Source organism: Siniperca chuatsi, linkage group LG7, assembly GCF_020085105.1.
Source record: "Siniperca chuatsi isolate FFG_IHB_CAS linkage group LG7, ASM2008510v1, whole genome shotgun sequence".
In the NCBI taxonomy this organism is placed as follows: Eukaryota; Metazoa; Chordata; class Actinopteri; order Centrarchiformes; family Sinipercidae; genus Siniperca; species Siniperca chuatsi.
In genome coordinates, this window is record NC_058048.1 from 30,931,303 (window position 1) to 30,948,802 (window position 17,500).

The window sequence follows — 17,500 nt, forward strand, 5'->3', positions numbered from 1 at the left end:
TAAATGTTTTCATGAAATCAAACCCAGTTTTTGATGCTATTTCTGGTCAGCATTTTTTATTTATTTTAACATTCAGTAATTAGCTCTCTGTATAGATGTTTTTATAGTTAGTGGCGGAGTCCGCCATTCCCAGGCTGCATTCAGATTACCTTCACACACACACACACACACACACACACACACAAGGGATCGACAGGAAAGCGTGTAATCCAGTGTTACTGTTTGTAGTTTGATTTGATTGATCTCAGCTTCACTGTTCACTCTCCTACAGGTCGGATCAGAGCTGGATTAAGTTAATGCTAATGCTAACTGCTTCACATTAAAAGACTTCAACTGGACAGACACGGGTGGCTTTTATTGTGAAGTTATTACGATTTCCTGCCAGACTTTCACCGGGTTTTATTTTTTTTAAAAGATTTGTTTTCTTTCAAAGCATGAAACATAACTTCAGCGGGGAGGTTAGCATAGAGTTATTAGTTAGAAGTTGTAATAAGCAAGAACCGTCCTGTAAGTGCTAATTTAATAGATGTAGGGGGTCACTAACATCATGTGGGTTCATCCTCTGAATGTCTAAATTTGTCTCAATTACACTTTAGGGCCAAAAGTATGTGGACACCCAGTCTGGCTCTGTTTTCCTGGTTTGGTCCTCTTAGTTCCAGTGAGATGAAATCTTAATTCTGCAGCATAGAATAATATTTTAGTGTCAACAGCTCGTGTTTCCCGTTTCAACACAACAACGTCCCCGTGCACAAAGCCAGCTCCATAAACAAACGGCTTTCACAGTCAATGTTGGTTTCTTTTAACCGTGACAGGAACTGTTCCTGAACTTTAACCACATAGTGTTTTTAGGTCATTATTAAAAAACAAAAATGACATTTAATGCTTCCAGTTCCTCAAATGTTTTTGCTTTTCCTCATCTTACATGACAGTAAACCTAAGTATCTTTGTTTTTTGGACTGTTGTTCGGACAAAACAAGACATCTGAAGACGCCATTTTGGGCTGCAGGACATTGTGACAGGTATTGTTTTCTTGTATTGTAGATCGTTTAATCGAAACAATAATTACCAGGATAATCGATAATGAAAATCTTCGTTAGTTGCAGCCCTAATCCAAACCACCATCTTTCCCTAACCTTAGCCTCCCCTAGCCCCAGTTTGTTCCTCTCATATACTACAAGTACCTGGGAGTACACTTAGACAATAAACTGGACTGGACCAAGATCACTCCTGTATGCTGTTGCATGCTGGGGCAGCAGGCTGAGGGCAGCAGGCTGAGGGCAGCAGGCTGAGGGTAGCGGACGCCAACAGGCTCAACAAACTGATCCGTAAGGCCGGTGATATTGGGGGTGGTGGAGCTGGACTCTCTGGCGGTGGTGTCAGAGAGGAGGATGCTGGGTAAACTACACGCCATCTTGGACAGCGTCTCCCACCTGCTCCATGACGCGCTGGTCAAACAAAGGAGCGCCTTCAGCGGAAGACTCATCCCCCCACAATGCACCACAGAGCGCCACAGGAAGTCATTCCTGCCTGTGGCCATCAGACTCTTTAACTCCTCCCTCTAAGTGTCAGTCTGTATGACCCGAAGTCACTAAACTGGACATGGATCATTAACATCTCTGCAATACTTGATATATTGTGCAATATTCTCTGTGTTAATACTCCTGGGTAATATGTAGTTTTTCCTATTTATTATTCATACCTCCATTACTGCTGTTGCACCACTACTTATTACTTATTTTATTACATTGCATCTATACCGTATTATCATCATCAACCGGTAAACCCACTTGGTACTTCACACTTATATTATTTTATACTTATACCCACCTGGTACTTAATTTACTTTCTGACCTGTGTTATAGTGTATTTTATCATATTGTTTGCTAGTACTTTCTCCTGTGTGCACTGACGTAAAGGCGAGCTGCTGTAACAAAGAGTTTCCCTTCGGGGATCAATTAAGTATTTCTGATTCTGATATATGAGCATTACATCTCTGTCGCAGAGCCAAGCAACCGACGATAAACACCCGGTGACGTCTGATGTGACACGCAACAAGTCATACAGTATAAACGTGTAATTGTGCATGAAAATATAGAATAAAGATAAACTGAGACACAAACTGGGGCTAAATGGAAACAAGTCCTATCTAACGGCGTGACAGAAGTGGTCCTTGTGACCCCGGACCCCCCTCGGGGATCCCAGCGGTGCAGAGGGGGGGTCGAGGTGTTGTGGTGGAATAGAGGCCGGTTGTTCCTGCTGCTGTTTGTCTATGAGCTCACGTCCTGACTGACTGCAGACACACAGTGACCAGTGTGAAGCAGAACAAACTTTAAAAACACTGCGCGCATTATTACAGCGTCGCCATTACACGCTCCACCTGCAAGCAACGCATTTGTGTCTTAATGCTTCACTCAAAGACCCAAAGAGGGACGTCTGAGAGTCAGAGCTCAGCTTCGGTCGCTAACGTTGAAGACCGCAAACCAGGCCAGAAATGTTGCTGTAGTCCTGGACTCAAAAAACAAATCAGCCGACTCTCACTTTAAGAATATATCAAGATTTAAAAGGACTTGTGTCTCAGCAGGATTTAGAAAAACTTGTTTATCTTCAGTAGGCTCGACTACTGTAACGCTGATCAGATCAGACAGCTGATTCAGAGACCAGGAGAGACCACATCAGTCCAGTTCTCGGATCTTGACAGTTACTTCCTGTGTGCCAAGGAGTTTTAAAATGCTGCTGTTGGTTTATGAAGCACTCAATGGTTTATTTCTGCTCCGTTATGAAGCGCCCAGAACCTCTCAGGTGGTCTGGGATCAGGTCTGCTTACCTGGAGAAGCAGCGTTCAGTTTTTATTCTAACAAACTCCCAGAAAACTGCAGGTCTGCCCCAACTCTCAGTTGCATTTTATTAAGTTAAACCTGGGACTATCTGTTTAATCTTATTTTAATCTTCTATTTATGTGTCTTTTTATATTGCCTAGTGGTTCTTTTATATCTTGTCTTAATGCCTTTTAAGTCTTATGTAAAGCACTTTGCAGTGCCTTGTTGTCGACAGGTTACAGATAAATTCATCTTGCCTTGTAGACCCAATGATTGAGGACCAAACCAGCGTTATGGCACAAAGACAGAAGACACACGCTGTCCAACAAAGATACGAGGCGAGCGAGGCATATTTAATGACCGCGACTCCACACTTCATAACGTCATATCGGAAATTATCATTAATTTCCTCCATTGTTCCATCAATGCTGTACTAAAATCAGTCAGCTCTCTCCACGGCTGGACAATCGCAGGAACTGTTTACTGGTCTAATCACCGTGATCAAGGCCGAACTGCGAGACTGTATTAACATTCACCTTATCTGAAGCTCACACACAGTAAAAAAAACAGGCATTCCAGCTCCATTAAATCACCGCCAGACTGTTTTTTCCCCAACAATGTATGGCTGACAGACATGTACACGTACAGTTTATCTCTCAGCACCGCCATATCAGCTTCACAACACTAGTTATTATCCAAAATAATGACCGCATGTGTTGTGGTATGCGCGTTAAATACACTGCAAGCTCGTGTTAGCGTGTCCAAACACGAGGCAGCTTGATTATAACGTCTGCTCTCGAATCTTTAACCCCGCCACCACCAGATAAACAACAACAACAACAGGAATGTTGTATGAATGCTTAGCCGTGATAAAAATCGAATCACTTAACTTTTAATCTTTAAATCTATCTTTTAATCCTCATTAAATACCAACCAGGCTAAAAACAGAGCTAACAGGCTAACTCCAGGGAGGCTGGGAACCAGCTAGCATTTATTGTTTGTTTTTTAAGCTAGCTTGTTGTGTTGTGACTGCAGGTCATAGACTGTATATGAAGATGGACGACATGTCGGCTCCCTAAAAGTGAAGCCAGAACATCTGGATCGCCCCCTGGTGGCTGGCTGCAGTACAGCTCATAAACCCCGCCCCCTCCATGTTAGCGGACGGGGACATGAGCCAAACTAAAAAAAACGAAAGTACATGTCAAATAAATGTTTCCCAAAGATGGTTTCTGTCAGTTTAGGTCGTTCTTATCACGCTGCTGTTTGTTCAAGTGTTCAATTTTCTGATAAGTTTGGTTCTAATTAGTTATTTGATGTAATAAAAAGGGGGTTTCACGTCATGATTGACAGCTGAGCTCTGCTCGCGATTGGGTCGGCCAGGTGTGTGGTCGGGACCTCGATACCGCGGCTCCGCCCCCGATCACTACTGCGCAGACTCTGGCTCCAAATGACGTCACCGGCGCAAGATGGCTGCCCCCCGTATCCGGGATATTATGGCTTCATTACAGTCTACGGGAGGAAGTGGAGACGCGTCGTCGTCCATCTTTATACACAGACTATGCTGTAGGTAAAGTTCGCAATCAAAGTAAACAGAATAAATAGAAATTGTGTCCAAACTGTGTTACTATGACACAGTGAACCATTTTGTATTTAGCTCAACCTGCACTAACTAGCAAACAGGCTAATTTAGCAAGCATACAGATGGTAACGTTAGCATTCTTATTTCCCCCCTTTTAATTTAAATTTGGCACACATTCATGTTCCCCTCGGGATGAACTGTAATAACTTTGGTGATCCTCTGACTTTTCATCTAGCGCCACCATCAGGTCACATTATTAATTTGATAAACTAATTTCCATCAGCCTCAGCTGTACTTTGTGTTTACTGCTTATTAGCAAATGTTGCTAACACCCTAAACTAAGATGGTGAACACGGTAAACATTATACCTGCATGTAAGCATTGTCACTGTGAGCATGTTAGCATGCTGATGTTAGCTCAAAGCATCACTGTGCATAAACACAGTCTCACAGAGCTTATTTTAGCTTTCGAAAACTCTTTAGTTTAAAGCGATAAACATTTTGTAGCTGATAAATTATGTGTGTGACGCATCGACTGACCTGTGGGTGCAGTGACGTGGACGGTGTACTGGCCCTTCTGAGTGTGGAAAGTCTTCACGCTGGTTTTTACTGAGGATGATGATGTTGATGAGGAGTTAGAAGAGGAGGAAGTGAGAAGTTTCTTCCTCTCCTTTTCAATGTGCTTCATCAGCAGGGCGGCCATCTTGTCTCCTCTTCCCCCCCGTGACAGAGTCTTCCTCAGCAGCACCGCCTGGGCCTCCCTCAGACTGTCACATACAAAGTCATATACACAGAAATACATCATATACATGGAGTACAAACAACAACAAAGTGCTAGCATGATCATGACCTGACCTGTTAGCTTTAGCCTCAGTGTGCTAGCATGGTCATGACCTGACCTGTTAGCTTTAGCCTCAGTCTGCTAGCATGATCATGACCTGACATGTTAGCTTTAGCCTCAGTCTGCTAGCATGGTCATGACCTGACCTGATAGCTTTAGCCTCATGCTGCTAGCATGGTCATGACCTGACCTGTTAGCTTTAGCCTCAGTCTGCTAGCATGGTCATGACCTGACATGTTAGCTTTAGCCTCAGTCTGCTAGCATGATCATGACCTGACCTGTTAGCTTTAGCCTCAGTCTGCAAGCATGATCATGACCTGACCTGTCTGTTAGCATGGTCATGACCTGACCTGTTAGCTTTAGCCTCAGTCTGCTAGCATGATCAAAACCTGACCTGTTAGCTTTAGCCTCAGTCTGCTAGCATGATCATGACCTGACCTGTTAGCTTTAGCCTCAGTCTGCTAGCATGATCATGACCTGACCTGTTAGCGTTAGCCTCAGTCTGCTAGCATGATCATGACCTGACATGTTAGCTTTAGCCTCAGTCTGCTAGCATGATCATGACCTGACCTGTTAGCTTTAGCCTCAGTCTGCTAGCATGATCATGACCTGACATGTTAGCTTTAGCCTCAGTCTGCTAGCATGATCATGACCTGACCTGTTAGCTTTAGCCTCAGTCTGCAAGCATGATCATGACCTGACCTGTTAGCTTTAGCCTCAGTCTGCTAGCATGATCATGACCTGACATGTTAGCTTTAGCCTCAGTCTGCTAGCATGATCATGACCTGACATGTTAGCTTTAGCCTCAGTCTGCTAGCATGATCATGACCTGACATGTTAGCTTTAGCCTCAGTCTGCTAGCATGATCATGACCTGACCTGTTAGCTTTAGCCTCAGTCTGCAAGCATGATCATGACCTGACCTGTTAGCTTTAGCCTCAGTCTGCTAGCATGATCATGACCTGACATGTTAGCTTTAGCCTCAGTCTGCTAGCATGGTCATGACCTGACATGTTAGCTTTAGCCTCAGTCTGCTAGCATGATCATGACCTGACCTGTTAGCTTTAGCCTCAGTCTGCAAGCATGATCATGACCTGACCTGTTAGCTTTAGCCTCAGTCTGCTAGCATGATCATGACCTGACCTGTCTGTTAGCATGGTCATAACCTGACCTGTTAGCTTTAGCCTCAGTCTGCTAGCATGGTCATCTTTGTTTTAAGTCAGCCAGAAACAGTGTTTTTAACCAACTCATGAAGGTAACATTAGCTTAACTAGCTAGCTGCTTTTATCTACTTCAATTATGGGACAGCAGGGACACAGCATCAGCAAACAACATGATTTAAAATACATAAATACAGTAATAATAAAGTAAAATACTCTTTAATTTTGATGGTAAATCTGGCGCTGTTAGCATTGTAAACCAATCATGTGCACACACACAACAAACGTGTTCGCTGATCGCCATTTGACGATGACTTTATCGACTGGCGTGAAAGCCGATAGGGATGTTCTAAAATGGAAAAGAGAAATGTTGTGGGAGGGTTATTTATCTCCTCTGCCTGAAAGAATGATTTAAAATGGCAGTAAATAGTCTGATGAAAAGCAGCCCCAAAGTGATCAAAGAGCACAGATTAATCTGCAATGGAGTCCAGCACCGATAACTAACACACACTCAGAGACGCCCGCCAGTCTGATGCAAGTTTATTTTTCATTCCTGTTGTGCATCTGGACTCGAATGTTACAGCTGCTGGTTTGCACGACGCCGAGGTGGGCCGTGCAGATAAAACTGAAAGGGTACGGGATATTTGTGTTATGTTCTGGCGCCATCGTCAGGTCAACACTGTTAATGTGTCCAGTACTTTAGGTTTATGACCAAATATCTGGTCATAATATAATGTTTTTTCTTCCAGATGGTTCAAAGAGGATTCTGTAAACACCTTCTGGGTTTTTAAAAGTCCGTAACAACACCTGGGTGTTCATGTTTACACGAGATGCTGAAGCCTGATGGAAGAAACTACACTACCCAGAATCCCTCCACAGTCAGTTTTTCCCACAGTCTGTCCTGACCCTGGCGCTGCCCTCTGCCCCGCCCCGACCTTTGACCTCTGACTCGGGGGTTATGTTGATTGTTAACACTGGAGGAGACTCTGAGGGAAATCTGGTTTCACACGCCGACAGAAAAAAAAAAAAAAAACGTCTTCTCAGACATTTTACAGACACGGAATACGTGACGTCACCGCCTTCATCACGCCGTTAAAGCGGCGGCTGTCTGTCGCTCAGGCGTGACGGGACGTTTTCAAAAAAGTGTCACGTGAGCACGGTATTTGGTTTTGCTGCAAAACATCCTCGCGGGACGCTGATGGAAGAAGTACTCAGATCCTTCACTGCAGTAAAAGTACTGACACCACTCTGTGAAAATACTCCACTGCAACTCACTGCAGTAAAAGTATGAAGTATAATTAGCTAAATGTACTAAAAGTGTGAAGTAAATCAGCTAAATGTACTAAAAGTGTGAAGTATTATCAGCTAAATGTACTAAAAGTATGAAGTAAATCAGCTAAATGTACTAAAAGTATGAAGTAAATCAGCTAAATGTACTAAAAGTATGAAGTAAATCAGCTAAATGTACTAAAAGTATGAAGTAAATCAGCTAAATGTACTAAAAGTGTGAAGTAAATCAGCTAAATGTACTAAAAGTGTGAAGTATTATCAGCTAAATGTACTATGAAGTATGAAGTAAATCAGCTAAATGTACTAAAAGTATGAAGTAAATCAGCTAAATGTACTAAAAGTGTGAAGTAAATCAGCTAAATGTACTAAAAGTGTGAAGTATTATCAGCTAAATGTACTAAAAGTGTGAAGTATTATCAGCTAAATGTACTAAAAGTATGAAGTAAATCAGCTAAATGTACTAAAAGTGTGAAGTAAATCAGCTAAATGTACTAAAAGTATGAAGTAAATCAGCTAAATGTACTAAAAGTGTGAAGTAAATCAGCTAAATGTACTAAAAGTATGAAGTAAATCAGCTAAATGTACTAAAAGTGTGAAGTATTATCAGCTAAATGTACTAAAAGTATGAAGTATAATCAGCTAAATGTACTAAAAGTGTGAAGTAAATCAGCTAAATGTACTAAAAGTGTGAAGTAAATCAGCTAAATGTACTAAAAGTGTGAAGTATTATCAGCTAAATGTACTAAAAGTATGAAGTATAATCAGCTAAATGTACTAAAAGTATGAAGTAAATCAGCTAAATGTACTAAAAGTGTGAAGTATTATCAGCTAAATGTACTAAAAGTATGAAGTAAATCAGCTAAATGTACTAAAAGTATGAAGTAAATCAGCTAAATGTACTAAAAGTGTGAAGTAAATCAGCTAAATGTACTAAAAGTGTGAAGTAAATCAGCTAAATGTACTAAAAGTGTGAAGTATTATCAGCTAAATGTACTAAAAGTATGAAGTAAATCAGCTAAATGTACTAAAAGTATGAAGTAAATCAGCTAAATGTACTAAAAGTATGAAGTATAATCAGCTAAATGTACTAAAAGTATGAAGTAAATCAGCTAAATGTACTAAAAGTGTGAAGTAAATCAGCTAAATGTAAAAAGTCAGCTAAATCAGCTAAATGTACTAAAAGTATGAAGTAAATCAGCTAAATGTACTAAAAGTATGAAGTAAATCAGCTAAATGTACTAAAAGTGTGAAGTAAATCAGCTAAATGTACTAAAAGTATGAAGTAAATCAGCTAAATGTACTAAAAGTATGAAGTATTATCAGCTAAATGTACTAAAAGTATGAAGTAAATCAGCTAAATGTACTAAAAGTATGAAGTAAATCAGCTAAATGTACTAAAAGTATGAAGTATAATCAGCTAAATGTACTAAAAGTATGAAGTAAATCAGCTAAATGTACTAAAAGTGTGAAGTAAATCAGCTAAATGTACTAAAAGTATGAAGTATAATCAGCTAAATGTACTAAAAGTATGAAGTAAATCAGCTAAATGTACTAAAAGTGTGAAGTAAATCAGCTAAATGTACTAAAAGTATGAAGTATAATCAGCTAAATGTACTAAAAGTGTGAAGTATTATCAGCTAAATGTACTAAAAGTATGAAGTAAATCAGCTAAATGTACTAAAAGTATGAAGTAAATCAGCTAAATGTACTAAAAGTATGAAGTATAATCAGCTAAATGTACTAAAAGTATGAAGTAAATCAGCTAAATGTACTAAAAGTGTGAAGTAAATCAGCTAAATGTACTAAAAGTATGAAGTATAATCAGCTAAATGTACTAAAAGTATGAAGTAAATCAGCTAAATGTACTAAAAGTGTGAAGTATTATCAGCTAAATGTACTAAAAGTATGAAGTATAATCAGCTAAATGTACTAAAAGTATGAAGTAAATCAGCTAAATGTACTAAAAGTGTGAAGTAAATCAGCTAAATGTACTAAAAGTGTGAAGTAAATCAGCTAAATGTACTAAAAGTGTGAAGTATTATCAGCTAAATGTACTAAAAGTATGAAGTAAATCAGCTAAATGTACTAAAAGTATGAAGTAAATCAGCTAAATGTACTAAAAGTATGAAGTATAATCAGCTAAATGTACTAAAAGTATGAAGTAAATCAGCTAAATGTACTAAAAGTATGAAGTAAATCAGCTAAATGTACTAAAAGTGTGAAGTAAATCAGCTAAATGTACTAAAAGTGTGAAGTATTATCAGCTAAATGTACTAAAAGTATGAAGTAAATCAGCTAAATGTACTAAAAGTATGAAGTAAATCAGCTAAATGTACTAAAAGTGTGAAGTAAATCAGCTAAATGTACTAAAAGTGTGAAGTATTATCAGCTAAATGTACTAAAAGTGTGAAGTATTATCAGCTAAATGTACTAAAAGTATGAAGTAAATCAGCTAAATGTACTAAAAGTGTGAAGTAAATCAGCTAAATGTACTAAAAGTATGAAGTATAATCAGCTAAATGTACTAAAAGTGTGAAGTATTATCAGCTAAATGTACTAAAAGTATGAAGTAAATCAGCTAAATGTACTAAAAGTATGAAGTAAATCAGCTAAATGTACTAAAAGTATGAAGTATAATCAGCTAAATGTACTAAAAGTATGAAGTAAATCAGCTAAATGTACTAAAAGTGTGAAGTAAATCAGCTAAATGTACTAAAAGTATGAAGTATAATCAGCTAAATGTACTAAAAGTATGAAGTAAATCAGCTAAATGTACTAAAAGTGTGAAGTATTATCAGCTAAATGTACTAAAAGTATGAAGTATAATCAGCTAAATGTACTAAAAGTATGAAGTAAATCAGCTAAATGTACTAAAAGTGTGAAGTATTATCAGCTAAATGTACTAAAAGTATGAAGTATAATCAGCTAAATGTACTAAAAGTATGAAGTAAATCAGCTAAATGTACTAAAAGTATGAAGTAAATCAGCTAAATGTACTAAAAGTGTGAAGTATTATCAGCTAAATGTACTAAAAGTATGAAGTATAATCAGCTAAATGTACTAAAAGTATGAAGTAAATCAGCTAAATGTACTAAAAGTGTGAAGTATTATCAGCTAAATGTACTAAAAGTATGAAGTAAATCAGCTAAATGTACTAAAAGTGTGAAGTAAATCAGCTAAATGTACTAAAAGTGTGAAGTAAATCAGCTAAATGTACTAAAAGTATGAAGTAAATCAGCTAAATGTACTAAAAGTGTGAAGTAAATCAGCTAAATGTACTAAAAGTATGAAGTAAATCAGCTAAATGTACTAAAAGTGTGAAGTAAATCAGCTAAATGTACTAAAAGTATGAAGTAAATCAGCTAAATGTACTAAAAGTATGAAGTAAATCAGCTAAATGTACTAAATGTGTGAAGTAAATCAGCTAAATGTACTAAAAGTATGAAGTAAATCAGCTAAATGTACTAAAAGTGTAAATCAGCTAAATGTACTAAATGTGAAGTATTATCAGCTAAATGTACTAAAAGTATGAAGTATTATCAGCTAAATGTACTAAAAGTATGAAGTATAATCAGCTAAATGTACTTAAAGTATGAAGTATAATCAGCTAAATGTACTAAAAGTATGAAGTATAATCAGCTAAATGTACTAAAAGTGTGAAGTATTATCAGCTAAATGTACTAAAAGTATGAAGTATAATCAGCTAAATGTACTTAAAGTGTGAAGTATTATCAGCTAAATGTACTAAAAGTATGAAGTATAATCAGCTAAATGTACTTAAAGTGTGAAGTATTATCAGCTAAATGTACTAAAAGTACTGTTCCTCTGAGACGTGGGGCAGTGGAAGTGCATGAGATGGAAATACTCAAGTAAAGTACCTCGAATTTGTACTTCAGTGCAGTATTTGAGGAAATGTATTTAGCTACGTCCCACCGCTGCTAATTACTCAATCAAAAGATGCTGAATTGTCTCCGCAGTCATTCTCGGCGTCCAGATGTTTCCAGCTGTCAGTCTGTGTGACACAGGGTTTAAAATGAAACCATTTGATTGGCCGCGTGTTCCTCAGCTTTGTAGATGGAACGGCAGTCTGACTCGTTAATGCGCAGACGTGAAGCCTAAAATATGAAAATGTAAAGTTCCTTTTGCTCACGGGACACGCGAGTGACGGAGCAGAAAACATTACCTTTAGTTTCCGTTTCTACAAATGCGACAAACTGTTCTGTCGCTCAAAATCTCACAGATCTCCTGCTGGTTATGTTGCGAACTTAACTGCGTCTATAATAACGGACGATGCTGAGGATGTTTTATGAGTCTGTGGTGGCCGGTGCTGTCCTGTGTGCTGTTGCATGCTGGGGCAGCAGGCTGAGGGCAGCAGGCTGAGGGTAGCAGGCTGAGGGCAGCAGGCTGAGGGCAGCAGGCTGGGGCAGCAGGCTGAGGGCAGCAGGCTGGGGCAGCAGGCTGAAGGCAGCAGGCTGAGGGTAGCAGGCTGAGGGCAGCAGGCTGAGGGCAGCAGGCTGGGGCAGCAGGCTGAGGGCAGCAGGCTGAGGGCAGCAGGCTGAGGGTAGCGGCCGCCAACAGACTCAACAAACTGATCCGTAAGGCCGGTGACATCGTGGGGGTGGAGCTGGACTCTCTGGCGGTGGTGTCAGAGAGGAGGATGCTGGGTAAACTACACGCCATCTTGGACAGCGTCTCCCACCCGCTCCATGACGCGCTGGTCAAACAAAGGAGCGCCTTCAGCGGAAGACTCGTCCCCCCACAATGCACCACAGAGCGCCACAGGAAGTCCTTCCTGCCTGTGGCCATCAGACTCTTTAACTCCTCCCTCTAAGTGTCAGTCTGTATGACCCGAAGTCACTAAACTGGACATGGATCATTAACATCTCTGCAATATTTGAATAATTGTGCAATATTCTGTGTTAATACTGCTGTGGAATATGTAGTTTTTCCTATTTATTGATATTGATATTATTTACCTCCACTACTGCTGTGCAATATCTTAATAATCTCAATAAGCTGCACTTAACTTGACAGTACATGCACCACTTACTTATATTATTACACTGTATTATTATACTATATTATCATCATCAACCGGTAAACCCACCTGGTACTTAATTTATTTTCTGACCTGTTTTATAGTGTTTATAGTGTATCATATCGTTTTCTAGTGCTTCCTCCTGTGTGCACTGACGTAAAGGCGAGCAGCTGTAACAAAGAGTTTCCCTTCGGGGATCAATAAAGTGTTTCTGATTCTGAATTCAGGGTGACATTTCTCACTTTTAAAAACCCAAACACAAAGAAGCAAAAGGATAAACATCTCGACGCACAGAGGAGGAAGAGCGTTTTGAAGTTAAAGTAGTTAGTAACAGGTTTTTATTTAAGTTGTAAAAAAAAAAAGAAATCCGTAACGTGGAACGATACGTCAACAATCTACGCGGCTCGTCGTCTCGGGAGCGTCACGGCAGATAAGTGCGACCGCGTCTTTTCTAATTATGACGAATCACCGTGACGACCACGTCCTTCAACAGCGACCTCCCTGTCGTCTGCGGCCTCGTGGACACACAGCGTCAGCTACAGGAAAACGCTTCACATTGAAGTGAATGGGGAAAACCCCCGACTTCTCTCTACAAATACAAAGTCGACACAGTTTTTACACAAGAAAACAGAGTCTCAACGTTTCCTCTCTGCTCTTCTGATGTTATACTCTGGGACATTTTGAAAAAGTATTGCTCCATTAAGGAGAAATTAAGCCTAAATTAGAGTTACTGTATTTCGGGGGGGGGGGGTACACTTGACTAAATGGTCTGTTGATGCTGCTTTCTTGTACCATCTCAGGTCCAGACTCTCTCCGTTCGGCGTTCAGACTGAAACAAGCGCTTTGTTAAAACAACGCAGGGGGGGTGGTGCATAATGGTGGTGGGGGTGATTACAGCAGCAATTATTTCATCCCTCGTCACAACGACTGCAGAGTGAACAGAAGAAAAACTGCCTTCGTGCTACAAAGTAATCCACCAGGAACGTGAGCTTGCATGTATTTGAGCGTTTTTACTTCTTCTTCTTCTCCTTTCGGCTGTTCCCTTTCAGGGGTCGCCACAGCGAATCATGTGCCTCCATCTAACCTTGTCCTCTGCGTCCTCTTCACTCACGCCAGTTAGCTTCCTGTCCTCTCTCACTACATCCATAAACCTCCTCTCTGGTCTTCCTCTAGACCTCCTGCCTGGCAGCTCCAGCCTCAGCATCCTTCTACCAATATATTCACAGTCTCTCCTCTGAACACGTCCAAACCACCTCGATCTGGCCTCCCTGACTTTATCTCCGAAACGTCTAACACGAGCTGTCCCTCTGATGTCCTCGTTCCTGATCCTGTCCGTCCTCGTCCCTCCCAAAGAGAACCTCAGCATCTTAAGCTCTGCTGCCTCCAGCTCTGCCTCTTGTCTTTCCTTCAGCGCCGCTGTCTCTAAGCTGTCCAACATCGCTGGTCTCGCCGCCGTCTCCAACACCTTTCCTTTCATTCTTGCTGAGACTCTTTTATCACACAGCACACCTGACACTTTCCTCCACCCGCTCCAACCTGCTCGCACTCGCCTCTTCACCTCTTCTCCACAGTCTCCATCGCTCTGAACCGTTGACCCTAAGTACTTAAAGTCCTGCACCTTCGTCACCTCTGCTCCCTGTGACCTCACCGTCCCACCTGGGTCCCTCTCATTGACGCGCCTGTATTCTGTCTTACTGCGGCTAAACTTTTACTATTTTTGTTTATATTGCGCTCATGTGACGGATATTCCTACGTAACGTCGGGTTTAATCGAAGCGTGCTTTGATTGGTTGCTTGGTTTCTGGGTCTCCGGGCAAAATATTGGAAATCAACAACTAACGAGGGTTTTAAAAGGCTCATTTAATGATGTTTTATTATCTCTGCTGTGAACCTAACTGGTCTAAAGACCTGGTCTTTAGCCGGGCGGAGGATGCTGGGGACTTTGGGCAAAGAGTGTGTGTGTTGTTCAGAGTATTCACAGTATTACAGCTCCACCTGCTGCCTCAACAGAAAACTGCAGGTGTACTTTTTAACTTTTTAAAAAAACACTTTCAGTACATTTTCACACACGCTTCGCTTACTTTCACTGCAGGACTTTTACTTGTAACAGAGTCTTTTACAGTTTTAGTACTTTTACCGCTGATTAGAAACTCGCAGCGCCTCACGAGTGTTACTGGAAATCAAAGATGGAGGAAAGAGGAGTTGTCTTACCTGAGCGACTGCTTCCGTGCTCCTCCGGTCTTCACCTCCTCCTCCTCCTCCTCCTCCTCCTCTCCCGTCACGCCAGCATCCACACTCTTCTCTCCCCTCGGCTCTGGATCGGACTCCACACTTAGTCCGTCCTCCCCTTCAGGCCTCGAGTTCGACTCCGGATCTGGGATTTCAGACGGTCGGATTAAGCGTTTATCTTCAGTCTCACAGCTTCCTTTTAAGTCTAGCGACTCCAGATTTGGGTTTTTAGTCTCAGACCCTGGAGCTTCTTCCGTTTTAAACCCTGTAAGGCTGGCTGTGGTCTCCGGCCCCCCCTCGGCGTCTCCTGGCCGGGGGTGGTTAAACTGCGGCGTTTCCGTCCTCACGGCTCTCCGTCCCACCTGCGGACTTCTTGGGGAGGCTTGGTTCTCCTCCTGGATTAGAAGCACCTTGGAAACACCGACATTTCCAGACTTAGCAGGACCAGGGTCTGGGATCTTGGCATCCTCCTCTTTGCTGTGGGTTTCAGCTGGAGTAGAAGGTGGATTCAGGTCTGGTTTGCTGCTGGTCTTCGTTACTGTGGCAGGTCTGGTGGAGGCAGGTGGTGTTAGCGTGGCCGCGGGACCAGAGCGAGCTGTAAGGACTTTGCTCCTCCTGATAGCGCCGGCTGGATCTGGGGGGCCGGTGGGGGGTCCGACGTGGGCAGAGGATCCGGGACGGATGGAGGTCAGCGACGCCCCGGCCGGAGAAAACGCCGCCGTGGAAAACTCACAGCGGTAACCGTGGAAACCTTGACGACACACACAGCGGTTAGACTGCCGGCACAACGCGTCGTTATGGCAACGAGGGAGACACCTGGCTACAGGAGGAGAGGAGACAAGGAGAGGAGAGGAGGGGAGAGGAGGAGACAAGGAGAGGAGAGGAGGAGGGGAGAGGAGGAGGGGAGACAAGAGAGGAGGAGAGGAGAGGAGGAGGAGATGAGAGACAAGAGGGGAGAGGAGAGGAGGAGAGGAGATGAGAGGAGAGAGGAGGAGAGGGGAGAGGAGGAGGAGGAGGAGAGGAGGAGGAGAGAGGAGGAGGAGGAGAGAGGAGGAGGAGAGGAGGAGGAGAGGAGGAGGAGAGAGGAGGAGGAGGGAGGAGAGGAGGAGGAGAGGAGAGGAGGAGGAGGAGAGGAGGAGGGGGAGGAGAGGAGAGAGAGGAGAGAGAGGAGAGGAGGGAGAGGAGGAGGGGAGGAGGAGGAGGAGAGGAGGAGGAGGAGAGGAGGAGGAGGAGGAGGAGGGAGGAGAGGAGGGGAGGAGAGGAGACAAGAGAGGAGAGGAGGAGAGAGGAGAGGAGAGAGGAGAGGAGAGGAGGGAGGAGGAGGAGAGAGGAGGAGAGGGAGGAGAGGAGAGGAGAGGAGAGGAGGAGAGGAGGAGAGAGGAGAGAGACAAGGAGAGGAGAGGAGGAGGGGAGGAGGAGGAGGAGGAGAGAGAGAGAGAGACAGGAGAGAGAGGAGGAGGAGGAGGAGGAGGAGGAGAGGAGGAGGAGAGGAGACAAGGAGGAGGAGGAGAGAGGAGGAGGGGAGAGGAGGAGGGGAGGAGAGGAGAGGAGACAAGGAGAGAGAGGAGGAGGGAGGGAGGAGGAGAGAGAGAGGAGAGAGGAGAGGGAGAGGAGAGGAGGAGGGGGAGGGAGGAGAGGAGACAGGAGAGGAGGGAGAGAGAGGAGGGAGACAAGGAGAGGAGAGGAGGAGGGGAGGAGGAGGAGGAGAGGAGGAGGAGGAGGAGAGAGAGAGACAGAGAGGAGGAGAGAGAGGAGAGAGGAGGAGGGAGGAGGAGAGAGAGGAGACAAGGAGAGGAGAGGAGGAGAGAGAGGAGGAGGAGAGGAGGGAGGGAGGAGAGAGAGGAGGGAGGAGAGGAGAGGAGAGAGAGGAGAGAGAGAGGAGAGAGGAGGAGAGGAGGAGGAGGGGAGAGAGGAGGGGAGAGAGAGGAGAGAGGAGAGAGGAGAGGAGAGGAGGAGGGGAGAGGGAGGAGGAGGAGGAGAGAGGAGAGAGAGAGGAGAGGAGAGAGGAGAGGAGAGAGGAGAGAGAGGAGAGAGAGAGAGAGAGAGGAGGAGAGGAGGGGAGGAGAGAGGAGACAAGGAGAGGAGAGGAGGAGAGAGAGGAGGAGGAGACAAGGAGAGGAGAGGAGGAGGAGAGAGGAGAGGAGATGAGACAAGAGAGGAGAGGAGGAGGGGAGAGGAGGAGGGGAGGAGAGGAGGGGAGGAGAGGAGAGAGAGAGGAGAGGAGGAGGAGAGAGGAGGAGAGGAGGAGAGGAGAGGGAGAGGAGAGAGGAGGAGGAGAGGAGAGAGGAGGAGACAAGGAGAGGAGAGAGGAGAGAGGAGAGGAGGAGGAGAGAGAGGAGGAGGAGAGGAGGAGAGAGGAGAGGAGAGAGAGAGGAGGGGAGGAGAGAGGAGAGGAGGAGGAGGGGGGAGAGGAGGAGGGGAGAGGAGGAGGGGAGGAGAGGAGAGGAGGAGAGGAAGGAGAGGAGGAGGAGGAGGAGGGGAGGAGGAGGAGGAGGAGGAGAGGAGAGGAGAGAGAGGAGGAGAGAGAGGAGGAGGGGAGAGGAGGAGGAG

The 17,500-nt window shown here is 43.4% G+C and overlaps 1 protein-coding gene across 8 annotated transcripts in view; it reads right to left on the bottom strand.

The window, feature by feature from the left end:
- LOC122879177 (latent-transforming growth factor beta-binding protein 4) overlaps window positions 1-17,500 on the bottom strand; it is a 104,521-nt gene that overhangs the window by 70,361 nt on the left and 16,660 nt on the right. For 7 of the 8 annotated variants that reach the window (XM_044202985.1, XM_044202984.1, XM_044202981.1 and 4 more), the window contains exons 3-4: window positions 14,933-15,770; window positions 4,935-5,161 (exon numbers count right to left, since the gene is read on the bottom strand). In XM_044202985.1, the coding sequence (XP_044058920.1) occupies window positions 4,935-5,161; window positions 14,933-15,770 (1,065 nt within the window). The remainder of the gene's footprint in view (window positions 1-4,934; window positions 5,162-14,932; window positions 15,771-17,500) is intronic. The other variant, XM_044202988.1, reaches the window with a different exon arrangement.